Below are 24841 nucleotides of genomic sequence, written 5' to 3'. Positions count from 1 at the left end.
ATTGTAGTGTAGTACCTCCTTCCCTACAGGCGGACTGGTACAACTTAAATCCATCCAACCGATCGTCCGATCCTCCGCGTCGCAGTAACTCAAACGTGTTTTTATACTACTATTTTATCTCGGCTATGTAAGTGCAAAATTCCGGGTGGGGGGATGGTAGTAATTCTATCCCATCTCTTTTTACACTACTTTAACTGCTATTATACTGTTGCCGATAGTGATCGAGGACACTCTACATGCTAATGCGGCTTGCTAAAAAGGGAGGCTGCTGCCTTTATACAGCAGCCGAGCAACACTACTAAATTCACTACTACAGTACAATACAATAGTTTCCAAATGGGACGATAATGGGTTGGTTTGTTTGTTTTCGCTTATGATTCGTTAGTATATATGATTGTTTTTTGTTTTTTGTTTTTTGTCTGTTCTACTTCACTTCGGAGCATTCATTTACTTCGCCTCTCTCTCTCTCTCTCTCTTTCTCTTTTGATGCTCTTGCATCATTGCATAGTAATTGCAGTTTGCGTTTGCGCTGCATTAGAATGCCCCCTCTCTCGAGAAAAGGGTTACTCGATTGCTATAGTCAGGATATTCTACATATCGTTCAAAGGTACGGTTCTTCTCTCTGTGCGTGTGTGTGGTTGAGTTTGGCGCTGTCCTAGTAGGCGTAGGATCAGATCCACCGAACAACCCACTTCACCTCTTCTTCTTCTGTGCAGCGACAGGTAACTTTACTAAACCGAAAACAATAAACACATAACACGACTAACGCAAACACAAATCATATTAAACAAAAAAAAAATATATTAATACTAACATACTCACCGTTAGGGATCAAATCATTCAAAAACCGAAAACGTACAACACAAACGGAACACAACTGGAAAAACGGGGGAGAGTAACAAAGAAAATACGAAAAAACCGCGGAAAAACGAACTAATAAACACAAACAAAATCATTCCAGAAGTAAAACTGTATTATTTTTCACTGTATTTGCAAAATTGTATTCCATTATTCTCTCGCATCTTCTCTCGCTCCCTCTCTCCTTGCTCTTAAAGTGCTTTCTGCGTTCCTGTTTTTTTTTTTTATTTATTTACTTTCTCCTTCTTCCGCCCATTTCTGCTGGCGCACGTGTGTTTGTGTACAATGCAATTAGAATTCTTTTTCGCAGAATATAATCGGAAACTAAACTGTTTGTTTAAAAGAAGAAAAAAAAAGGTAAAGAAACAGTACATTACAATGTTTTACAAAGAAATATTCTTATCCTCAAGCTACTGTACTATATCTTTCTTCTGCTACCCCTTTGTGTTTTTTACCTTAGCGCATATATGTACAAAAAAACAACAAACAAACGGAGGACACCACAAAACGGGATTTTAAAATCTAAAAAAAAAACGGAAGAAACTGTGTATTTGTGTTACTCCTACTCTTTCATCGCGAAATCAAAACATTAAATAAACGTTCATTCGTCACAAACTACGGTTATAAATACGTACATAGTAATAAAATTAAAAATTCCCCCCCCCCCACAACTGCGGCTTAATTAAACGTTCCTCCTCGTTTTCTGCTCCTTACATTGTACAAAAGTTTGCCGTACGAATGCATCCGTGTGTACTTATGCGTATGTGTATAAAATTGCAACTCTAAAGCATGCTCAAACTTATAGTAAACTCTCAAAAATCGAGTTATAGCTTCTGTGTATCCAATCCTCTGCTCTGCTTCCATGTCGCATAGCGTAACCCTTTCTTCTCCGCGGGCTGAAGCGATTCCTAGTTCTGGATAAGGTTTTTGCTCTCTCACTCTCTCCATTTTCCAATCATTGTGTGGCATTCCTTTCATTATGGCATTAGCGAAGCAGCTCATGACGAAACGCTTCGAAACGAAAGTAAGTTGGTGGTGTAGCGGCTTTACATTTACACACTTGCACAAACTTTACATCGATTCAAAACGCCTCTGCAACATCCAAAGAGAAGAAGCAAATGAATAGCTTTTGATCCCGGTACAATGCAGCTTCTTGCTGTATGTTGTGTTTTCAAACCCAGGAAGAAGTAGTTTTAGCTTTTGAATGCCACCAATTCTACAAGACTTTGTGCGACACAGACACACACACAAGAAAGAAAGGCCCATATAACAGTTTAAAAAACGAAAAGGTGTGTAAACTTCAACAATTGTACAGGGTGTGGTGTGTTATTATAATATTATTACACACACACACACAGCAGGAAGAGAGGGTAGCTGTTTAAAGTGCCGCTTGTGTTTACACGTGTTGCACAAAACACAAGCTACTGCTGTTGTGTAAGCTTTACTGACACACGAGCACGAAGAACGCCTTCGGTCGTGTGTTTGCTCTATCTTAAAACAAGAAAAACCATTACCCCCGTTGTACTCTTGCAGGAACGAAGACAAAACCAACGATCCATCATCACCACTACACCCAACACACCAACACACGCACAGCAAAACCAAAAATTACCACAAAAACATGGATTTTTGAATGCTTGTTGTGTGTGTGTGTCGGTGGTTTATGGCGCGTTGTTGGTGCTATTGTTGGTGCTGTTGTTGTTGAGCGGAAAGAAACGTGCTCTCTCTATTCCGGTTGATTGTAACTGTGTTAATTGCTATCCAAACGCAGTTGTGAAACGGAGCATCCTTATAATCCCTACTAACTTCATCGAGACGGATCGATCAATCGATCAGTCGATCGGATACTATACACAAACACACACACACACTTGATGTGCGTGTAGTTCCAAATGTTCAAAAATCTATGTACAAATTTCGATCATCCATTCCCGGATCCTACGTATCCCCTCCTCACCAACGTTCTCCTCTCCTTGGGGTTGTATTCTGTTGTTTTTTTTTGTGTGAGTGCGCGTACGCCCACAGAACAATTTAAAAACGAGTTCCATTAAAAACTACCAAACAGATTTCTGCTCCGCCAGCGCTGGGGAGCGTACATCCTTCTCCAAACCACTCTATCTACAATCTCCAACACAGCGTGTTGCGCGCGTGTTTGTGTGTGTGCGGAAGGTGTTCGTTTGGTTTTTATAAAACCAAGCGAGCAAATACGCTTCCGTGCCACATTCACCACCGCGCTTGTCTCGTTTGCCTTGTTTGCACACATTCCGTTGTCCAACATAATTTAGCACTGTAGGCCTTGGTGCCCGGGTGAAGTCATCATCATCAGCCGGCCGGGGCACACACACACATCACAAGTGAAGGAACGCACAGCACGGTTTCAACGATGATGCTGCTGCTGGTGATGGTGTTGATGGCGCAGATGTCGATGCGATCGGAGCTGACGATCGTAGCGTTGCTGAGGAATCGAGGGCGGCTGTGGTTGCGGCGATTGTTGATAGAAATCCGTGTCCCATGATTGCTGCTGCCGCTGCTGAGCGGTTTCGATCGGGTGTGATCGTACCGCCGGATGGTCGTTATCGGCTCTTCCGCCACCAGAGTAACCGCGTCCGGCTATCGGACGCTGGTAAGCAAGGTTCGACTCTTCGCCCGGTGATTCCCTATCTTCGCGCACGATGCTTCGCACATCCGCTGCATCATCGTCCTCGCAAATATGCACCGCATCCTCATCGTCCTCATCCTCGTCGTCGTCGTCATCGTACGCATCGTCGACCGATGGGTGATAGCGGCCAGCCGGGCCCACCGCAACCGATGGCACCGGTTCACCTTCCACAGACATGGAACCGCCGCCGCCGCCGCTGCTGCCGCTGCTGCTGCTCCTGCTGCCACCACCATTTGTGCTGGTGGTCGTGGTGGCGTTGGTGTTTGTGGTGTATCTTCCCGTGCACGCCGGAACAGCGACACTGTTGGCAACGGTGTACCGACTTCTCTACGTTTCGCGCTCCTTCTTTACCTTCAGCTCTTCGCCCAAAATGGTCGCAATTTCGCCCTGCATGAACGCCCACGGTATCGTCGAGTTGGCGAGCGGACACTTTTCCCCACTCGGACAGTACACTTCCGCACCGGAGCCCTGTTGGTGTGTGTGTGTGTGTGTGTGTGTGTGTGCAGGAGCAGAAGAAAGAAAACACATTTTAGTACACATTTCACAAACAGATCGTCCTTCCTCTCATATTCTCCCTTTACCTGTCGCTTGATGCTCTCCCGGCTGCAGGGGAAGCAGAACTTGTGGTGTCCAACCGACGGACACTGCACGAAGTGCGTATCCTCGAGCCGCTCCTGGCACAGAGTGCACTTGAGCGTCGGGTTCGGGGCCGGTGCCGGCGGCGGTCCACCCGTGCCCGGTGGTGCGTTGCTCGCACCCGAACCGGGCGGCGGCGGCGGAAGCCCACCGGGGCCTCCACTACCGGGCGGCCCACCCGCCCCACCACTGCCCGGTGGTCCACCGTTGCCGCTGCCGGGTGGTCCGGCGCTACCGGGCGGTGCGGGGCTTGCATTCGGACCGGCCGGGTTCGGGCCGGGACCGGCACTGCCACCGAGACCGGGAGGGACACCGTCCGGCGGTCCGCCCGGTTGCGATTGCGACTGTGACTGGGGCGGTGGTGGAGGTACTTGCTGGGACATTTGCTGACCGGGGCCGAGCGGACCCATCGGTACGGGCGGGGTGCCCGCGTTGCCTCCGTTCGGGCCGCCCGCGCTGCCCCCGTTCGGTGTCGTCGATCCGCCGCTGCCCGGCAGGGACGAGTTCGGTTGCTGCGCTTCCGACGAGGTAACGGTCGTGCTGGACACGTGCCTAGAGCCGGAAGATCTTCGTCCACTGGAGGAGCCTACGGAGGGAGAGAGAGAGAGAGAGAGAGAGAGAAAATAAGGAACATTTTAATATTTTCACTCTTCCAACATTCGACTAAAGGAACAGGAAGTGACTACAAAGTATATAGGACAGATAAAAAGGTGCCTACGAAGGTAAAGGTGTGCGTGTGTGTGTGTGTGTGTGGTTGTGCAGGAAGAAAACACTAGCCCAATTAACTCTACTGCTTCTATGCATAATTCCGTTCTACTGAATGAAGTTCTACCAAATTCTCTTCATTCATCATTAGATTGCAAGGGGGGATGGAAATGTGCACATGCTACAAACTGCAACGAACTGGATTGACCGCCCAAGAACGCACAAACAACTAACAGAGCTAACAGACATAAGCCGCAACCCGGAACCGGAAGAAGAAAGGAGCATTAGGATGAGAGCAAAGAAATAACCGAGAAAACAGCAACAACAACACCAACAACAACAAAAACACAACTTAAAAACAAACAAAAAAACAAACAAACAAAACCTACCGGAACTGTTCGGCGAGTGCTGTGAGCCACGGGAAGCTGTCCGCGGTGGCGGCGGACCCGGCGGGCTTGGCCCATTCCGGGGGCTGCCGGGCGGTAGGGTTTCGGTGATCGACATTAGGTTCGCCATCGGGCTTTGCAACGGCGCGACGGACGGGGCCGGTGGTGTGCCATCGCCGCCACCGCCGCCACTGCCAACCCCTCCGCCGCCGCCACCGCCGCCCATCGATGCGGGCGCGATCGGTATCACGTTCGGATAGACTGAAAGAGAGACATAGAGAGAGAGAGAGAACGGCCAACGGTTTCAATCTGTACAGCCAAACACACATACACTCTGCGTTTTTACTAGGTTCGTTTGAGAACCCCTGGAAGGGGTTTCTCGCTTGTGTGCTCATTGTGCTTATTTATATTGCTATATTTGCTTCCTCTCTGCGCTTCTTGCGCCCTTTGCAGTCATCCTAAGCTCACAAGCGACATTTGATGCGCACAAGTTTTGAGTGCGCCAGGATCTAGGCGCTCGCAATCTTTCCCTTAACGTTAGGTCATTGCGTTATCAAGCGGGCCAGCAATCCGCTCCGCCTTTCCTCCACAGCCTACGGAACCTACTTCCCTGCTGCTACGTGATAAGGACAGGCTGCGAGCAAACGTACACAGAAACCCATGTCCTGTCCCACCAAACCGACCGAAACCGAGCAATTGGACTCACAGACATCGTGACCAGCGTGTCATGATTATCAAAAGAATGGGAAAAAAGGAATTGTAACAACAAAAAACACGACTCAACCAGCCAGCCAGCCAGCCAGCAGCTGATTTGTGCTCTCGTGCAAGTGTTGATAAGGGCAAGACACATCATGCACAGTTCCGGTGTAGTAAATCGGGGAGCATCTCACACACACCCACGGACTGACTGGACTGGTCAGAATCACAACAAACTGATTTCCACAGGCCGAGAGTTGTACGCCCGTCAGCCCGCCTTCTTATCAAATCGGGCTGCGAGTCACAAACCGCTCCACTTGCGTTCTTATCAGTGTTTTTGTGTGAAAGAAAGAGAGAGAGAGAGAGAGAGAGAAAGAGGGAGTGAGAGAGGTCACTTCCCCACCGTCATTCCCAGGTCATGATGATGCGTGCGAGGGCGCGTTGCATCATCGCACCACCCCGGGGGGGGGGGGGGGGGCGGACGGTTGTGATAACTCTGCCCCAGCATTTTACAGCTCCTCTTCCTTTCACAGGGAGCACGCGGACAGCGCTTGATCTTGAAGAAGACATTCGTACAGAGTGTGCTACTGATAACAGGAGCGGCCTGTACATGTCAACACACACACACACACACACTGGCAGAGGAGGATCATCATATGCAGGTCGTCGCTGTTTGGCCCTGCCTGCCTGCCGGCACAGTTTCAAGCCGGCAAAAGCTGATAAAAATGGCATCAGGCTGACTGGCCCGGGGAGTTGAGGTGAAATGGAAAACAATATTATCACACACTACTACAACGAGGGTAGCGGGGGGGAGGGGGGGATATAGGACCCAAAACTGCGCCACCAATCGCTTACATTCCGATCATTGGAATCACGCTCAACGCGGTAATCAGAGCTGGTGGTGGGTTTTTAAACAAGGAAAAACACACACTCTTGATACTGAAAGGCTGATATTGCACACACACACACAGAGTGAAACCCGTAACTGGCTTGGACCGGCTTGGGTTGGAGACCGATAAGGGTCCATATTTCCACCCTTATCATGCACACATATACACTCTAAAATGCAGCACACCATACAGAGAGAGAGAGAACCTGATGTGGGGGGAGAGACACTTTCCTAAACCCAGAACGGCTGTTGCAATCGTACAGCGTCGTGGACAATACCGAACCACACTGCACTTGATCGTCACTCGATCACGGGTGTTGCATGTTTGCTTTAAGTTCACCTCTCAATTAGTTACCGCGAGGGGTGGGGCAAGAGACAGTGATTGATGATGAGCATCGAAACAATTTGCTTTGTGTTTCAGGGATTTAAGTGCACTAATTAGCATTCGCTAAGGACAAGCACCTTCAATAAGAAAACGCGCAACAGATTTCATTTTACTATTACAATCAATCCGTCTTTCAGCGTGTGGAAAAATTTTCAGCTTATGAAACAGAACTTGAAGCTAAATAAACAAAAGCTTTACTAGCTTTTCGCATGACACGCATTTCGTGCCATATGTGCTGATATAAAGCCATATTTTCATCATTTTAATGCATTTGGCTACAAAAAAAGTTAGTAAACGAACGCGTTTTCGCTGTGACTCAGTGACGAGTTTGACCCTCAAATCGTAGGTAACATTCTATGATTGTTCAAGTGATTTAACGACCAATTTGAAAAGCGGGTTTTAAACGCCTCCTTCGATTTGTGTGCTTTTTTGTTTGAGCAATATGCCTATAGCCTGGTTCTTATTGGCTCAACGCCGATCGTAGCAAGATCCGACCTAGTTGTGTAGTTGTTAAGTGCATTGCTGCACAATATTGTCCGACCAACGTTCAACTCTCGCAAAGACCGAGCTTTTTTCAGCTTCTGGGCAGCACGATCGACAACTAAATACCCTCCTACTTTGCTTGTGCTGTGCTCCTCTCTACTTTTATTAAGCTACGTTTGTTTTTGGCGCTTGCCTCCAAACACACAACATAATAATTAAATTAAAAAAAACAGTGGAGGGCAAATGCAAATGCACGTGAAAGGAAAATAACATGCTTCTATATTCAGCCAAACAGACAAAACCAAATGAAATGAGTTTTATAGCAAAAATAAAACATCTTCTATTGTTTTAGGGATGATCCTTCCCTACACAACACCACATTTATTCATGATGGGCATATTCACAGGGTTTGGGCGTATGTGTGGTACGCTTAGCCAACTACACAACCGCGCACAGAGTAGTACGGCGGTCATGGCCGCCTAATACTTGTTTTCCCATCAGGTTGCGCGTGTTCAGTCACCTGGCGGGCGAATGCACCTCTTTCCGGACCCACTCAAGGACGAGGAAAGAGGTAACAACGGTGGTGGTTGGTAAGGTGAATCGATCCGTAACGGAACATCACCCCACTGACACCGGCGGGGTGGCCCTCGGTACCGGACAACCAACTCCCTCTTATATTCTCCGTTCCCGTTTCGTCACACACGAACGCCAACGGACAATGTTTTCGTTCGCCAGTGGTCACCGCTTGGTGGCGCCACACCAACACAATACAGCGGGCCAGTAGTGTGTTCAGCTTTCCGGATGTTGCTATAGAGACGATGGCTTGCTGCGTTTTTCCACCCAAGTTGGATGAGAGTTCGTTGCGTGGTAGAAGAAGAGAGGTGGCGCTTTTGTTGATTCGTTTTGTTCGAACCCCGGCAGCAGCAGCAGCAACAAAGTAGGCGACAAGAAGAAGCTTAGGCTCAAATGTAAATCGATTCTCACATGCACTTCACACCCCCTGGGGGATTTAAAAAGCCATCAACAGACTTCGTTTGGTGGCAGCTCCCCTTCCTTTTCCCATTTCCTCTAGATGTACACACCTTTGAAAAACTGTGAGAAGTAGTGTCCGTGCACACACACACTAACCCACACGCACACATACGATCGCAAGGATGGAAGGATCGTTTACATTTCCATCGGCTTGATAACCTAAAATTGGTTCAATTTTATCATTTGTAATTGAACCCTTCAATCACTACACACTATCAAATGTCGAGCAACATGGCATAGGGGATTTGGGGTTTATTTTTTTCGTATATTTACCTCGGGGCATTACTGGGGCGTTCACAAAAATCCCCACATTTTGTTGTTTCTGGTCTGCAATAAAGAGAGAGAGAGATGGTAGGGATAGAGAAAGGTCGAAATAATCATTTATCAATATTCGGTCAACCGATTTGGAGAGTTTGTAAGTTGTTGGTGTTCGTTTTCGATTGCTTTTCAACATCGAAAAGAACCGGGATTTGCTTATGCCAGTGGGGTGGGGTGGGTGTATTATGATGCCGTATGGGACATCCGTATTGTGAGGTATAAAGTACTTCCACCAGGGTTAGGTTGGGTAAATTCATAATACGATATTAATATTCATTCAGATTAGTTCATTTAGTTCTACCTTTACACACACACACAAACACACACTCTTACTATATATAGTGCCGAGTTGAACCACTTAGAAGGTCCCATCATATCACAAATCAGCTACAGGTCGGTGTGTTGATGTGCCCGTACAAACGTGCTACTACCCCACAAACCAACTTTTACTCTAAAAATGGAATTTTCCACGCTACATCACACGCGCTAAAGGTTACACTACTGCTGCTTGGCGAAATGTTGCTTCCCCTCGTCTGGTTTGCTGCAGACGTTCAACGCAGACAACACGTGTGCCACCACACACAACATCATTTCCACGTCCTTAACCTTTGGTTCGCTCGAGTTCCTTTCCACTGGAACCAAGGCTTCTCTCGCATGGCATTTGCGTGTCTGCGCGGTCCCTGGTTTTGCCCACTGGGAGGGGACGTTTTGACCGACTTTGCATTAGAATAACGGTGGTGACCCCGCGTGTACAGTAGAACACACACACACACATACACTCCTCGTAGGTTGCAGGAATAAATAAAAGAAAATGTCGTCATACTACAGATTGCTTTGGTTTTTGTACTTGGTTTTGGGCGTGGAAACATTAATCATCAACCCCAATGTGTAGAGCAATGCCATGACCGTCACAAGTTGGACAACGGCAGCCCGGAAGCTAGCTTAGAAGGACTTATGTGATCATTTATGCTTGAAGGCTATGTTTTTTTTGTATATTTAGAGAAAAATTAATGGAAACCGTTAGTTTCTAACATGGAAACCACTAGTTACGCCAGGAGTCATCCGGAGTCGTCTGGAGTTGTCTGGAGTCATCTGGAGTCGTCTGGAGTCGTCTGGAGTCGTCTGGAGTCGTCTGGAGTCGTCTGGAGTCGTCTGGAGTCGTCTGGAGTCATCTGGAGTCGTTTGGAGTCGTCTGTAGTCGTCTGGAGTCGTCTGGAGTCGTCTGGAGTCGTCTGGAGTCGTCTGGAGTCGTCTGGAGTCGTCCGGAGTAGTCCGGAGTCGTCCGGAGTCGTCCGGAGTCGTCCGGAGTCGTCCGGAGTCGTCCGGAGTCGTCCGGAGTCGTCCGGAGTCGTCCGGAGTCGTCCGGAGTCGTCCGGAGTCGTCCGGAGTCGTCCGGAGTCGCCCGGAGTCGTCCGGAGTCGTCCAGAGTCGTCTGGAGTCATTCGAAGTCGTTCGGTGTCATCCAGAGTCGTAAGGAGTCGTCCGGAGTCGTCTGATGTCGTCCGGAGTCGTCCGAAGTCGTCCGAAATCGTCTGAAGTCGTCTGAAGTCGTCCGAAGTCGTCCGAAGTCGTCCAGAGACATCCGGAGTCATGTGGAGTCATTCAGAGTCGATCAAAATCACCAGTGCAAACGACTCCGGATAATGTTTTCCTTCCGGTGTCGGTTCCGAAATTATTGGAGTCAGATTTTTGCCAACTTTTCCCATCACTACCTCTAACAGTAAAACTGCCCCGAAATTACCGCACAAAGAAAATGCCCCGCCTTTGTTCGCTTGATTAATTTCCACTACTGTCATCAATCTTGACCGGCTTGAAGGACACGACGCTCAACACTTTCTCAACACCCCTCCTTAAGCGCAAACGACCAATGCCGGCCATTTTGTGCAAAGAAAGTAACATTTTTGCCAAATAACTAGCCACCCACCACCCACCACCAAACAAAACAGCCGCCCGCACGCAATAAAAAACTATCGCTTGCACTAAAAGACACACAGAGAGACATCGACACACGGTAACACACTACCCAGCCGGCGGCCGCTGAAGGTCGAAAGCATCAACATCATCCCCTATCGCCTCCTCGCGCTACTCTCCACACTTCCGGCCGGTTGTTGTTGCTGTTGCTGTTCGACGCATCCATCATGAAGCGCGCCATTCTTCCGTACACAGGCATGAAATGAAAAGGAATCCGGCGTGCGGTGTGTGGCACGGGGGGGGGGGGCGAAGGAAGAGATAGCAAAACCAGACCAAATTGTTTGGATGCCACTCCAGCACGAAAAGTGAGCAAGGGGGTATTATGGAGCTGTTTGGCAGTAAAATTGAAGAAGAAAAAAAACCTCCAAGAGAAAGGAAGGATGAATGCCATCCAGAGAAATAAATATGTGTGTGTCTGTGTCGAGAGGGGGGAGAGAGAGAGAGAGAGAGACACGACGATGCTGTTTGGTGGAGCCCGCTTTGTAAAAGGGGAAGGGTGAATAAGACGGATGGGATGGGTTTTACGGTTGCTGAACGTCTTTACATAATCGTAGAAAGCGAATCATCATCATCAGCATGTTATTTGTGAGTCGTAACGTGGAGTAATGCCGTGGAAAGGAAAACTGTAAGTGTGTGTGTGTGCAGTGTACGATTATAGAAGCAAATAAACACTTTTGCCGTGAAGCAACCAAACAAAAAAAAAAAGAACGCCAACTGATCCGGAAAGAGAAAAGCAGAGCAGCAGCACGATTGAAAGCCGGTTTGAAGAAGGTAAAATCATTACGATGACGGATGATGATGATGATGAAGTTGGAGAATCCAGGAAGGGCAAACAGCTCACACACACACACACACATAAACCGGTTTTCTGTATTGCTGCTTCTTCTACGTACGCATTTTCCTCCAGGGAAGACGACGGCCGCCGTGGGGTTTTTTCGGCACGAGAATACGAAATTCAAACACAAATAAGAGGACATAAGATAAGATTACAGCGTGCGCAGAAGAAAAAGAAGATGAAACCTCTTTCTCCGGGTCGCGAAACGGCTGGGATTTTGGTGTGGTACCTTTTCTTGTAGAACAACACACCACACCACCACCAGGTGACGACCAACACAGCGCCCAACAAACGAAAAAAAAGGAAGCCGGCTTAGCAACAAGAAGCAGAGCAAAGAAGCAAGCAGCAGGAAGAAAATGCGCTTCAGCTAAAAAGAATGCCCACAAACACGCACGCACACACACACACACATAGAGAGAGCATAATGTACAGTTAGGAGGGCAACATAATTCACATAAGCGAGCGCACACACACACACACAAACGAGTAACAGCATAGGGAAGAAAAAAACAGGGAGAGAGAAAGAATAAATGGCCGCGGCCAGCCAGCTCGCCAGGTACGGAAAACAAAGAGCAGGGAGGACGACGACGGACGCAGAAGCACAAAGTAGGCGCAGAAAAAGTAGGTTATTCTCGTGAGCGTTTCCTGCTGCTTTGTGCAATGCAGGAGAGAAAGAGACAGGGGGGGGGGGGGGGGGGGGTTGGCCGAAACGGTGCCCACCGCCGTCTTGGATGCCTGCTTACACACCTGGCCGTTAGTAGCGGACAAGAAGACAGAGAAGGGAAGTGCATACAATATCAAGCGAAGGAAATACACCCCTGGCTGTCTGTGTGCTGTCACCAAACACCGACGGAACTGTGTGTGTGTGTGCGTTACAAGGGTAAGAAGAAGCAGATCCTTTCTGCGCACGTCCAATGCCCTTCAAGAATGGGACAGCCCACCACCATGGAGGAGCGCTGGTGGTGAGTTCATCGATCGATAACGTGAAGGTGGTGTTGTATCGGTGGGTGTTGTGTTTGTGGCATAGAAGACGCCACATTATGCCGCCACCAATACACAGCCTTACGAGGGAGGAACGGCGGGGGACAGTATCACATATCTATAGGGATCACAGTGCTTTGAAAATGGAATCCTCCTCGACCCCCCGCCACACACACACACACCACGAGTTTCCCAGAGGTTATGGGGTGGACAGTGAGCTCAAATGCGGCGCAAGCGATGATGGCACACATTCCATTCAGAACCATTTCCCCCCGTCTGTTCGTTGGTACAACAGGCTCGTTAGCAACGGTTGGGTGTTGGGTGGCGGTCGTCGTCGCATGGACATGGACCAAACCAAAACGCCCTGCTCGCCAAGCAGCCCCTTACCGCCGCCGGTCCATTTTATCGATCGAGAAACTAAAATAAACGATTACATCGAATTCCTTTCTCGTGTGTTTCTTTCCCGAGCCGGCTGGTGTGTGTGTGTGTGTGTTCCTAAACTTGGCAATGATTAGCTTTTGCTTTCAATGCAATCGGCCTACCACCGTAGTAAATGTGGAGTGTAGAGAGTGATGGAAATAAAAACAACCGTACACGGAGCCAGCCCCCGCCACACGTTTTACTTTTGCCTGGTTTCCCTCGAATCTACTCACACCAGAATCGTTTGCGGAGGTTCCAATACGTTCGTTAAGCAATTTGACTAATAGGTGTTTTTTTTTCAATTCTTTGATGTATTCTATACACACTACGAAACCCAACCCACACACACACACACACACATACATACACGTTTCTACCACACATTTGAATTAACTTCATGATAGGAAAAGAAAAAAACCCGAAAATCGAACCACGTTTACGCGCGATCGATTTTATGCTCTTTTGAAAGGGGATGACGCGTGATGATGATTCATCATCCAGTCGGTCGGTCGGTCGGTCGGTCGGTTGGCCAGCCCAGCAAGCAAACAATTTATCATGCGCTTTTGGTATGAGAAACATCCAAACCCACAGCTCCCAGAGCAGTGGAACTAAGAATATATTCGCTGTTAGCTATATATATATATGTATACCTTGGAGCATTATTCAAACTTCGACGGGGAAATGGGGTCGGTGGTCCGTTGCGTGTTTTTCAACTTTTAAAAACATATACAATTTACAATACATTACTTCTACGCCCCTGGGTTTTGCCAGTCTCTTGTGAGAGATTGAATGAGAGACACGGGACTAGAATTTAATGTTGGCATTGGGCCACTAGTATATATGATTCTGACAGACAAATGCATTACAAAGTAACAGTGTTTTAAGCAGGTAGAGAAGGTAGGCAAAGCCGGACATTGTGGGTAAGATGGACACTTCTGTAAAATACATTATAAAAGTAATTATTGAACAGTTTAGCAATGTAGCATCCGAACTGAAGGTATGACGACACATTTGAGAATATTTTTGGCATGGTATCTTCAAAATTGATAAAGCTTTTGAACCAAACAAATGTGCAATTGTGTAGCGCATACAGTGGATTAAATTTGATTACTTTGAGTTATTTTGAGAACATAACTAAGAAAGACGAACACTCTGCCGTAGGGAAAGATGTTTGAAAAGATTCTATAAGCTGGAACACCGTCAGCTGTTATATGTCCGGATAATAAAGCCAATAATGCTTTAGATACTGCATTCTACGAGGTGTTAGAAGTGGCGCTTATAATTCCTAAATTCACTGCTGAATGAACCGTCATTGCAATTGGCCAAGCATCTTAATTATGTATGTGGACCAGGACGTGGAAAGCAATAGGATTTGTTAAAATATTGCAAACCACCTCAATTTCCAACATTTTCTAATAAAAGAAGAGTGTAAGATAAAATACGCACACTTCCAATGTCGCTGAATTTATATACTTCCCTAGATTTTTTACATTTTCCTTAATTTACCCGTCTTTCCAGACCTTCCCATAAGTGTATAATTTATTTCCTTTTTTTTGTGCGTAAATCTAATAAAATATAATACTGGAAATTTAGTTTGTCGGTGACAAACACTCCCCACTATGAGGTAAGAGATGAAAATTTGTAGTTCAGACAAACATTACACACTACCGAAACATCTAAGTTTTTTGAGGTTTGAAATGGAAAATCGTTGTCTATTTTCGCCGTCGGTGTGTTGTGCTGATCGATCACGAACCCACACACACACACACACTCAAAAACGTTGTACGTGTGATGAGATGGGAGGCATGTCCCCGACAACAACAACAACGACTCCACCAGCAACACAGAGTTACGCGTTAGTAGCGTAAATAGAGCTGTCCGTCCCACAGGGTGTCTCTGTGGTGCGTGTTTTCCCGGTTTAGGTTCAGACGGCCTCCTAGGCCAAATGGGAAAACGAAACACGCAACGTTCCGTTTTCCTTGCTTGCTCCACACAGGAACCATTCACGGGCGCGCACACACACACACACGCGCGCGCAGACAGCTATAGCTGGTGGAAAACTACCGTTGCGAAGGGGTGGATGAGGGGGTGCGCTAGGAATTCAAAACGTTACCGCACACACACACAACCGCCACGGCAGCGTTTGTAAAGCACAAACCGTGTCTCACTCTCTCTCTCTCTCTCAATCTCTCTCTCTCTCTCTCTCCTCTCCACCACACGCCCCACATCCAAGGCGGCGACGATGGCGGCGGCTGTTCGCCAAACTGAAAATGGGAGGCCATGGTGGATGCCAACCACTCTCTCTCTCTCTTTCTATCTCTCTTTCTCCCTCTTCACTCTTGATTTCTCCTCCTGTCCCCGGCCAGAAAAACTTGCACTAAAATACGTTATTGCTGCCGTATTCGTCATCGTGTTGTGTGTTTGCTTTCCTTCTCGTGGTCGCTTCTTCCTTCACCCAGCCATTAGCCCCCCCCCCCCCCCCTTCATGCCCCGCGTTCAACGGAATCTCTTGCCAAGACCACCCCCAGACGTGACAGCGAAACCCATCGTCGTCGTCGTCGTCACCACGAAAGGAAAACGGCCACGGTCAGCCAGGAGGCCGCCGACCTCTCCTCCCTGCTACATTGCACGCCATTCCACCACGCCCAGACGAGTGGACAGAAAGAGACAGAGAGAGAGTGTGTGTGTGTTGCGTTTTACATTGCTGCTTCACCGTCCCATCCACCTCCCAAAGCGCTCTAAACACGCTGCACGCGATGTTTTAGTAGCAAACTGTTAGTAAATCAGTGCATTTGTATGTGTGTGTGTGTGTGTGTGTGTGTTTATAAAAGAGGGGGGGGGGGGGGGTGAACGCAACCCACCAAACAGTGTGCGCTGTGTAGTAAAAATCCTCCCTTCCGTGCGCCTTTTCCCACCTTCCCCCTTGGATACACATCCATCAACAAGTCTGGCTGCCGTCGTCGTCGTCGTCGTCGTCGTCGTCGTTCGTCGGCTAGACGTTGCAGCAGAGGTGTACACCTTTTCTCGTGTGGCAGCACACAGCCCGCTGACTGACTGACTGACTGACTGGTGATGATGATGGTGATGATGTAATCCATAAACTTGAACCATGGTTGGTTCCGAGGGCCCTTTGGCCAATGAACGAAAGCACACACCGCACCGTTACACGAGAGACGCACGCGCCACCACTACCACCAACAGCAATGATGCTCGCGCGGCTGGACCTCCGAACACGAGACTGCGCTGAGACAAAGTGAAAGGGCGCACAGTATGATTGTACGCGAGCATCGCCCCAATTCCCTTTTCCCCACCACCACTTGACTTGGACAGTCCTGCACGAAAGTGGGAATTTGGGATTCGAGGGAAAGCGCAAGACACACGCGTCTCGTGCCATTTCAAAAACGGACCATTTTATCAATGCGCGCGCGTCACCGTGATCGAGGCGAGGGAAATAAATTCCTCATTTCCGCAATCCTTCACACACACGTCCACCCACTTTCATCGCATCCAGATGAGATGGGGACAGAGGTTCTGTCTGACTGAAACTGGTTCCTGTTGGAAGCGGGCTCATCTAACCGAATTGATGGTACCCTGGACCATTGGACAACACATGCAACTCAGCATAATAATATAGCGCGCCGCTGCGAGAACTGCTTGCCCGCAGACACAAAAACACACACACATGGACACAAATTCTTTCCTTGTTCCACCAGCGACGGCGGCAAAAAGTGCATCGAACCATTTGTTGCACACAACACAACAACAACAACAACAACAACAAAATGACAAGATAGCTTAAATCCAGTTTCCAGTTTGAATCCGCATCAGCATAACACAGCACACACACGTAGGGGCGGTAAAACTGGTTTGAATTAGGCCAACCGGTGCAAATCCAGCACGGCGCGACCGGTAGTGGTAACTGCAGTCAGCCCCCAGTGTCCACAGACAGCCGGTAGAAATAATCCATAATAAAAACGCAAAAACACACACACACGCGCGCTGAGTATTGGGAAGAATAAGGCCATTGATGATAAATGTTTGCACTGTGTGGTGAATTTTAAATATTTTCACAACACACTCAAGACGGCAGAAGATTAACAACAGCAGAACAGCTTATACACAGTATCAGCAACAGAAGTGTAAATATCATTTTTAAATGTATCTTCCTGCACGATATATCACAATGTATCATATCTGTTATGATGACTGAAGGCTTAAAAAAAGAAAATTTATTTTTACACATTTTTGTATTGGGCACGCCGAACAAATCCTTTACAGAGAACACCATGAAAATGTTAAATTTTTGGGAAAGATTTTCATTTTCTCTTTGCAAAAAAAAAAACGAAAGAAACCTGTTCCGTATCCGAAACTGTTCCGGAATGTGGCAAAAACCCCCTACACAAAGAGGAAACATACACACACACACACACTCGCAAGAATGAACTGCGAAAGAAGAAAAAAAATACCCCCACCCAGCAACAACATAGCGGTAAAACTGCCCAAGATGATGATGCTTCGTGCAGCAGTAAGGGACAGATATCTTTTTTCGCGAATCCGGTTTTCGTTTTCGCAGTCTGAGCGGTGTCCGTGGCTGGATGGACCTTTCTAAAAATTTCCCCGTTTCCCCAAACCGACTCAGATGGGACTCTCATGTGCGGAGGACGGTTCTCGCTGACCATCAAATCCATCCATCACCATTAAAAACCACATTCATTCTCGCGCAATCATTTTGGCTCACTACAAATATCAACCATTACCCTCCAGCAGACAACGAAATCACAGAGACAACAGGTTTCTAGTGGTGGGAGCACGGAATCGAACCTACCCGGTTCTGGAATCAATTCCGATTCCGGAGCCAAATCCGGAATTGCTCTGGTGCAGATTCTGGAATCGGTATCGGCTGCGGAATCGGAATTGACCTGGGAATCGCAATTTGCTCCGGTAACGGTTTCAGAATTGACTCAAGAATTGGAATTACTTCAAAATCCGTTCTTGAATTCAAATAAGAAATTTCAGACGCAAAATCGGCCCGGGAATAGATCATTTACAAGTAAAGTTTGCATCTTTGCGGCTATATCAATACGTAGCATCATTGGATCCAAAAGACTATTCTTAAGGAGATGCCAAAAACGACTCCAATTTCGAAGCCGATTCGATTCCGGGACTGATTATGATTTCCGGAGCCAATTCCGAAGGCGATTCCTATTCTGGAGCCTATTCCGATACCAAATACGGAACCGATTCCGATTCCTGGACCGATTATGATTCTGGAGCCTATTCTGATACAGATTCCGGAGCCGATTCCGGAGCCTACTATCTGGAATCGATTCCAGAAAATGTTGGAGCTATCCGCAATCGATTCCGACGAAAACTTCATTTCTCCCATCACTAGTGGTTTCCTTCTTCCCTGAGAGATGGGTCCCGGAAAAAGGTAGAATGGCGCACAGAGGAAGCAAAAAAACACACACAAAACCATAGCAACAACAGCGCTAGGCATTTGAATCAGCAATCAAACCTTCCAGGGGGAGAATAAATAATGATTTACATTTAATGTAGTACCGCCCGCTCACGCACACAACTCCGGCGAGGGGTGTAATCGTAAGTCCACACACATACACCAAAAGGAATGAATTTGTTTGTCCCAGGTGTGTGCCGAACTGTTGCGACTCTCGCCGGCCGCATTAGTAGGCCGGCCCACCCTACCAGAGCGACCGAGACGCTACCCGCGGTTACCATGTCATCATCATCATCATCCCCGCCATCCTGATCGTTGGCTAGTTGATCAACAGAACACTCATGCAGGAGTGGGAAGCAAAAGATTGCTTCATTCTCCTCCCGAACCGGCGCGGCTCAGTTTTTCGCGCTCCAATCAATCAGCCGACGGGTCTTCTGACTCATCTTGAAGCATGATATTGTTGTACCTTTTTTCGTCAGTGTGTGTATTTTTGGCTGACATCACACCGCACCCTATACCGCTCACAACAGGGCAGTTGTTTTTTGCGTCTATTTGTCCTTGGTTAAATTAGACAAATAAATATTTCATTGCTTTTTTCTTGAAGGCCTACCCACGGTGGTAATGGTAAAAAATGTGGGTAAATAAAATAATGTTTTCTATTTAATAAAAAGTGTAAACAAATATGGCAACACGGCGAGTCTACCACATGCTCAGAAAATAATCCAAAATCCCATAAATGTCTTGATATTGTGACAATAATCATAAGAAACCATACAATTTCACTCCCTTCGGGGGTACAGGTACAGTTCAACGACTCCTTTTTAACCACCGTTTGCTAAAGATTATCTTTAAAGCCTATTTTTAAATAAATGAAAAACACGCTTCTTCGCCAAAATCACTCCACTGGCGGTACCTGTGATACCTGAAGGAAATAATCTAAAAAAGGACCGTTTGTTTTGTCACTCACTAATCTATAGTGGGAAACAGGGGAAAACACACACCAACGGTTGTGTCAGCTGATTGACGCGCCGCTCTGAGTAACCCTCGCTGAGGCTGTGTGGGCTGTAACAGCTGCGACGAGAAGAACGGCAAAAGCAACACACCACATGTGGCAGACAAGGAAGGGGGCCCCGGGAGATAGAGGGAATTGATCTCTGTTTCACCATCCTTTGGCGTCCCGTTGGCCGACGACAAAACATGGTAAAAACCGTTAGAGGGTCTTCTATCCTCAAAAACAGCACCCGCGGTCGGTCCCGTCCCTCTACGGTGGTGGTGGCGGTGCAGCCGTTGCACGTGCTCGTCCTTGAACTTCGCCGGAGCAGGGCTCTAGCCACTGTGGAAGGAGGGCCGGTGGTGGCGGTGACTGATGGCGGAAGTCGGTGGCTGCTACTGATGCATGGGAGGGAGGGGGTTTGCATCATCACACATTTTGTAACACACCCGAGACTGTTGTAACTTTGTTGAGGTGTTTGTGTGTGTGTGTGCGTGTGCTTGTCCAAAAGCAACGTCAACACCCAAACAAACAGCAAACCCAATACGCTCTCTCGTCTCGTTCTCTCTCTCTCTCGCTCTCGCTCTCGCTGTTGACAATTAATGAGCCATTTTAATAGTAATAATGGTGACGGAAATTGCACATCGCTTTATTAAAACCTTGAATCATCCCATTACATTACAGTTTAAAATGGTTGATGGTTTGAAGCAGTTACACGTGTCCCGATGGGGAATCGGAGATACGCGTACGGATGCATACAATTAATTTCGAGATTATTTGAGCCGAGCCGAGGAAATACGAAAAAGATAATCAGAGCCGCCATGAGGGAGAACAAAAAAGGCCACCTAACTGCCTATAATTGCTCGAGAATTGCCAATGCCAATGTATATTGCTTGCTTAATAAAGAGAGAAAACAAATATGCAATAAAAAAAACAATATTGGGATATTTCAGTACCCCAATGGACAGATTTACCACTAAGTAATAAATGAAAAAAGTCTTAAAAAATGGCCCGCTTGTAGAATGACACCCGTTTCAGAACATGCCAACCATCCTATTCTTTTTACACGTGTTCACAGGCATATTTCTATTCGTCTAAAGAACTGATAATACCGACTACCCTTAACCATCTCTAACTGTAAAAAAATCCCTTTTTTAACCTCAAACCAAAAACAAATAAAAGGTTGTTTTTTTACAACGTTACTCAGAGGAACATAAAAAAAGGGATTCAGCAAAGAGCCTCTACCACCGTTCCATCACCACGTTTGCACACTTTTTGCACCATAACACACACACATTCACTCACAAAAATCCTACCTACTCTTCAAGCACTCACACACACACACACACAAACATACAACAAACACATTCACACAACACACACACACACCTGGGTGAGGAAAATAAAGATACCGAAAAGAGGGATTTTCTTTACAGGAAACGTTATTCAGCCGCTGCAACCCTCGCGACAAGATAATTGCGTCTTAATTCTACACACAAACACCACTATACATTCACATCACCGTAAGTGTAAAAAAAAGGACTCAATCTTAGCAAAGGGAAAGCAGGAAAGCATCTAAGCAGGCACGGGAGTTGTGTGGGATGTCGGGATGGTTCCGCAGAAAGGAAATGGCTCCAAGCAGGCTGTGCTGCCCACCCCCCACAGACACACCGAACAGCAAACACTTACCGAGCGGCTTGAATGTATCGAACGAACCGGTCCGCAACGGGTGCTTATCCTTGTACGTTGGCTGACGGTCCGGCACGAACGGGACGGCCGGTAGCGATTCGCCCCGCGTCAGCGGTGGCCGCTGAATGGCCACCGTCGGATCGTCCCCGGCACCGCGCTTCGCGCTACCCGTCGGGCCCTCCATCTGATGGTCGTCGTCGTCCGGCGGTGGGCGCTTCAGATTGACGGACAGGGCCGGCGGTACCTGCTGCCGGCCGGCACCGTGCGGTGCCATGTGGTGCGGCGGCATATGCTGCTGCATCCGGGCGCCCGCCCGCACGCTCGCAATGTCGTGCGGATCGTGCTTGGGCGCGAAATCGACCAGCGTCGACCCGTTCGGCCCGGTCCGGACGGAGTAGTGATGTGGACCGGCGGCCGTCGGCACGGACCGGTGTGACAGTTCGCCGTTCTCGTGGCCCCGCTTGCCGCTGCTGCTGCCAGCGCCAACGCCAACGCCACCGCCGGCGCCGCCACCGCCCGCCCCGCCACCGCTGGCGGCCGAATGGATGCGCTTCATCTGGCGGGCCGTGTCCAGCACGAGCTCGATCCGGTCGGCCCCCTCGTAGTTGACGCACCCGCGGCACACCGCCTCGGAAAAGTCGTGTATCATGGCCCACGGCATCCGGGGCAGATCGCACAGGTAGCAGTGTTGCCTCTTTGCCTGCACCGACATTGTGACGGAGTTTACGCTGTGCGTGTAATGTTTGATTTTTTTTTTTTCCAAAAACTGCCCGCTTCCGCCTCGCTTCTTCTCTGTCTGAGCGACACAATTTCCTTTTCCCACGGGGAAACTCGCTTGTACTTTCCAGCAACCAGCCAACAAACAAACAACACTTTTCCTCTTCGCTTTTCAGCCGGCTCAGGCAGCACTGACCCTCCAGCAACGACTTACACAAAAAGGCTCGCCAGCCAGAAGGAAAATCGCACCGTTTTGGAGCGTTGGCGAGCTCACGAGAACCTGTTTTTGGCCTGCGGTGTCATCGTTTATATCATCCCGTCGGTAACTTCGCTTGCCGTCGCACGAAAACTATCCATCGCTGGAGGAGTTTTGGGAACAATTTCCTTTTTCTGTTTTTCACGCCACCGTAGTTACCCGTTTTTAACTTACACGTTTACTTCGTGTTGACTTTCTTCCCAGTTGCCGTCGGTAGTGGGACATTTAAACGCACACGCATACGACAACGCTTTGCTTTCGCAGATGAAATGCATCAGTAATTTGAGGTGTAAAAACGGGTTTTAACTTGTTTTAGTTGAATTAAAAAACACCACCATACACTTTAATTATTTGTTTTCCCCCAATTTGATAGGACGTTCAGTTTGCCGACGGGACAATTGAAGGTTCGCTTCTGTTTGATCGTACCAAAACGCAAACTTTCTCGTTCGTATAAGATGCTTGGTTTTCCTTTGTTTTTAGCTTCACTTTTCACACCGAAAACAAAAAAGCTTAAACTTCTTCAAAATAACTTTAACCACCGAAACGAACGCCACACAACAATCGAGCCGACGGTAAGGGCTACCTTTTCTTTTTGGCACAGCTTGTGAGACTGTACAATTTACACCTTTTTTTACTTTCTTTCAATTCGCGGTTTTGATTTTTCACACCCTTAAATTGCCTCCTGCGCGATCCGTTATTGAAAATTCAACCACACCACCACTCTGCCTCTCGCTCGCTCATACACACTTCACACACACGCGCACACACACGTTGCTGCAAAATCCACCGAATAACTGTACTTTACAATTTCTCATGCACAAAATTTACGCACTTTCAGCAGAAAAACCAACGCTCTCACAGCCCCGTGGGTGTTGAACGGTGAGACAAACTTCCGAGCTGCCCGAATTTCAGGCAACCTTCTTTCACCTGGAGCGCGGATTGGAGTGCAGATGGAAAACTCTGGTGGTAAAATTCACCGTTGTGACACGAGCAGCAAGCGAAACGACGTTGTGCCGCGACCGACGTACACAAACAAATGCCGTCCATTTTGGCCAACTACCATTTTACCGCCGCCGACTGGGACGGCGAGCGAAACGGCTAGCTAAGAGAGCGCTGCCCGCGCCTGCGAGAGCGAGACACCCGATGCAACGGTAAAGTGTGTTCACCAACACAAACGCACACGCGCACACCGATACACTGCAGTCTTCGTTTTGCGCGCTGCTTCGCAGTGATGTTCGTGGTGGTGGTGGTCGTTGTTTTACTCTTCGCGGGCGCTGACACAATCTCGCTTATGTGCTGACGGCAGCACGGGAACGTGATTGCGGTGTGTGGTGTGGTGGAGGGTGAGGTGAGTACGGTGCCAGGGGTTGGTTGGGGAGGAAGAGGTGCGGTGAAAAGTGGTGAGATAATCGAAAGCATTGGCCGTCACCGACGGCGCAGCCAAGCCCGGCCAACTCCGCGCCACTCCGCCCCACCTCTCTTGCGTATTTCTTCTTCCTTCTTCTTCGCTCGCCGTCCCGTAACTCACACGCCACACACACTCACACGCACTTTTGCTTTCCACGAACAACGGTCTGCTGCTATGTATTGGAATGGTATTCGTCTGTATTTGTGTGTGTGTGTGCGTGCGTTTATTATAGCCGCGTAGTAGTAGGAAGCGAAATGAAAGCGAGTGACGTAGGATGACGGGAACGGGCTACCCAGTGAACGTTGCTGCAGGGGTGGTGGACTGGAAACGGCAGACGCGGTTTTTGGGGCAACACAGCGGAAAGAAACGGATGACGGGTGAGAGTGAGTGAGTGAGTGAGGGAGGGAGAGGGGGTTGCGGGGAAACAGACCGAAATAGCATAAGTGAGCGTGAGGATGGTGCGCGGCTGTGTGGTTTGGGGCCGCGAAGGTGAAGGTTGGAACGCGCAGCGTAGGCAGTGAGAACGACTCTGTGTGTATGTGTGTGTATGTGTTGCGGAATGACGGCCAAGCACAAAAAAGCGGTCGTGAATGACGGCGGGCATACTGTTTGAGGTGGGAGGTGTTGTATGCCAAAAACATACCGAACAAAAAACAACATTAGGTAGGCGGCCAAAAAAAAAAACGCGGCCAGCATTAACCCCTCACTAACACGACCATGATTGGTATGATTTATATTATTCATTCATGTCCGATGAAATTACGCGATGATGATGATGATGGTGGTCGTGTGGTGTATGAGCAGTTTTTTTTAGTATTCAAATTTTTGCCTTTCCGCAGAACTATAAATGGCCCTTTGGAGAAAAAAGTGTACATACTAGGTGAACCGTAGCAAAGGGAACACAGAACTTGTATGCTAAGCAATTGCTGTATCTTAACCTTCATACGCTCCTCAAAAACTCAAATGAAGGCGTGTGTGTATGTGTAAAATGTGTATGTGTGTAAATGTGTAGCAAATAAGTACATTTTCAATCCATTTACACTCCAGCACCAACACCGTTTACTACTCAGG

The 24841-nt window shown here is 48.0% G+C and overlaps 1 protein-coding gene across 4 annotated transcripts; it reads right to left on the bottom strand.

The window, feature by feature from the left end:
* Window positions 1-952: 952 nt before the first annotated feature.
* LOC121590898 (interferon regulatory factor 2-binding protein-like A) lies at window positions 953-23420 on the bottom strand. 4 transcript variants are annotated; one of them, XM_041911049.1, is made up of 5 exons: window positions 21390-23420; window positions 9003-9056; window positions 5248-5505; window positions 4099-4739; window positions 953-3985 (listed from the first exon to the last, which is right to left on the bottom strand). In XM_041911049.1, exons 1-5 carry the CDS (start codon window positions 22099-22101, stop codon window positions 3845-3847), a joined length of 1806 nt encoding a protein of 601 aa, XP_041766983.1. In that variant the 5' UTR covers window positions 22102-23420; the 3' UTR covers window positions 953-3844. The 4 variants fall into 4 exon arrangements, with proteins under 4 accessions (XP_041766983.1, XP_041766984.1, XP_041766985.1 ...); XM_041911050.1 differs by lacking the exon at window positions 9003-9056; XM_041911051.1 differs by lacking the exon at window positions 5248-5505 and having other exon boundaries at window positions 21390-23419.
* Window positions 23421-24841: the final 1421 nt, after the last annotated feature.

This window comes from Anopheles merus, chromosome 2R (genome assembly GCF_017562075.2).
Source record: "Anopheles merus strain MAF chromosome 2R, AmerM5.1, whole genome shotgun sequence".
NCBI lineage: Eukaryota > Metazoa > Arthropoda > Insecta > Diptera > Culicidae > Anopheles > Anopheles merus.
The sequence above is the reverse complement of the archived record's forward strand: the minus strand, read 5'-3'. Positions and strand labels throughout refer to the sequence as shown.

What these genes read in the sequence shown, in the direction of transcription:
- LOC121590898 (XM_041911049.1), bottom strand. Translation starts at nt 22,101, where the DNA reads ATGTCGGTGCAGGCAAAGAGGCAACACTGCTACCTGTGCGATCTGCCC. An exon ending in CGCCCCAGTAATGCCCCGAG is followed by an intron (nt 5,506 to 9,002) that starts GTAAATATACGA and finishes TCTCTCTTTCAG; the next exon opens with TCTATCCGAACGTGATACCG. An exon ending in GGGAGAGCATCAAGCGACAG is followed by an intron (nt 3,986 to 4,098) that starts GTAAAGGGAGAA and finishes ACACACCAACAG; the next exon opens with GGCTCCGGTGCGGAAGTGTA.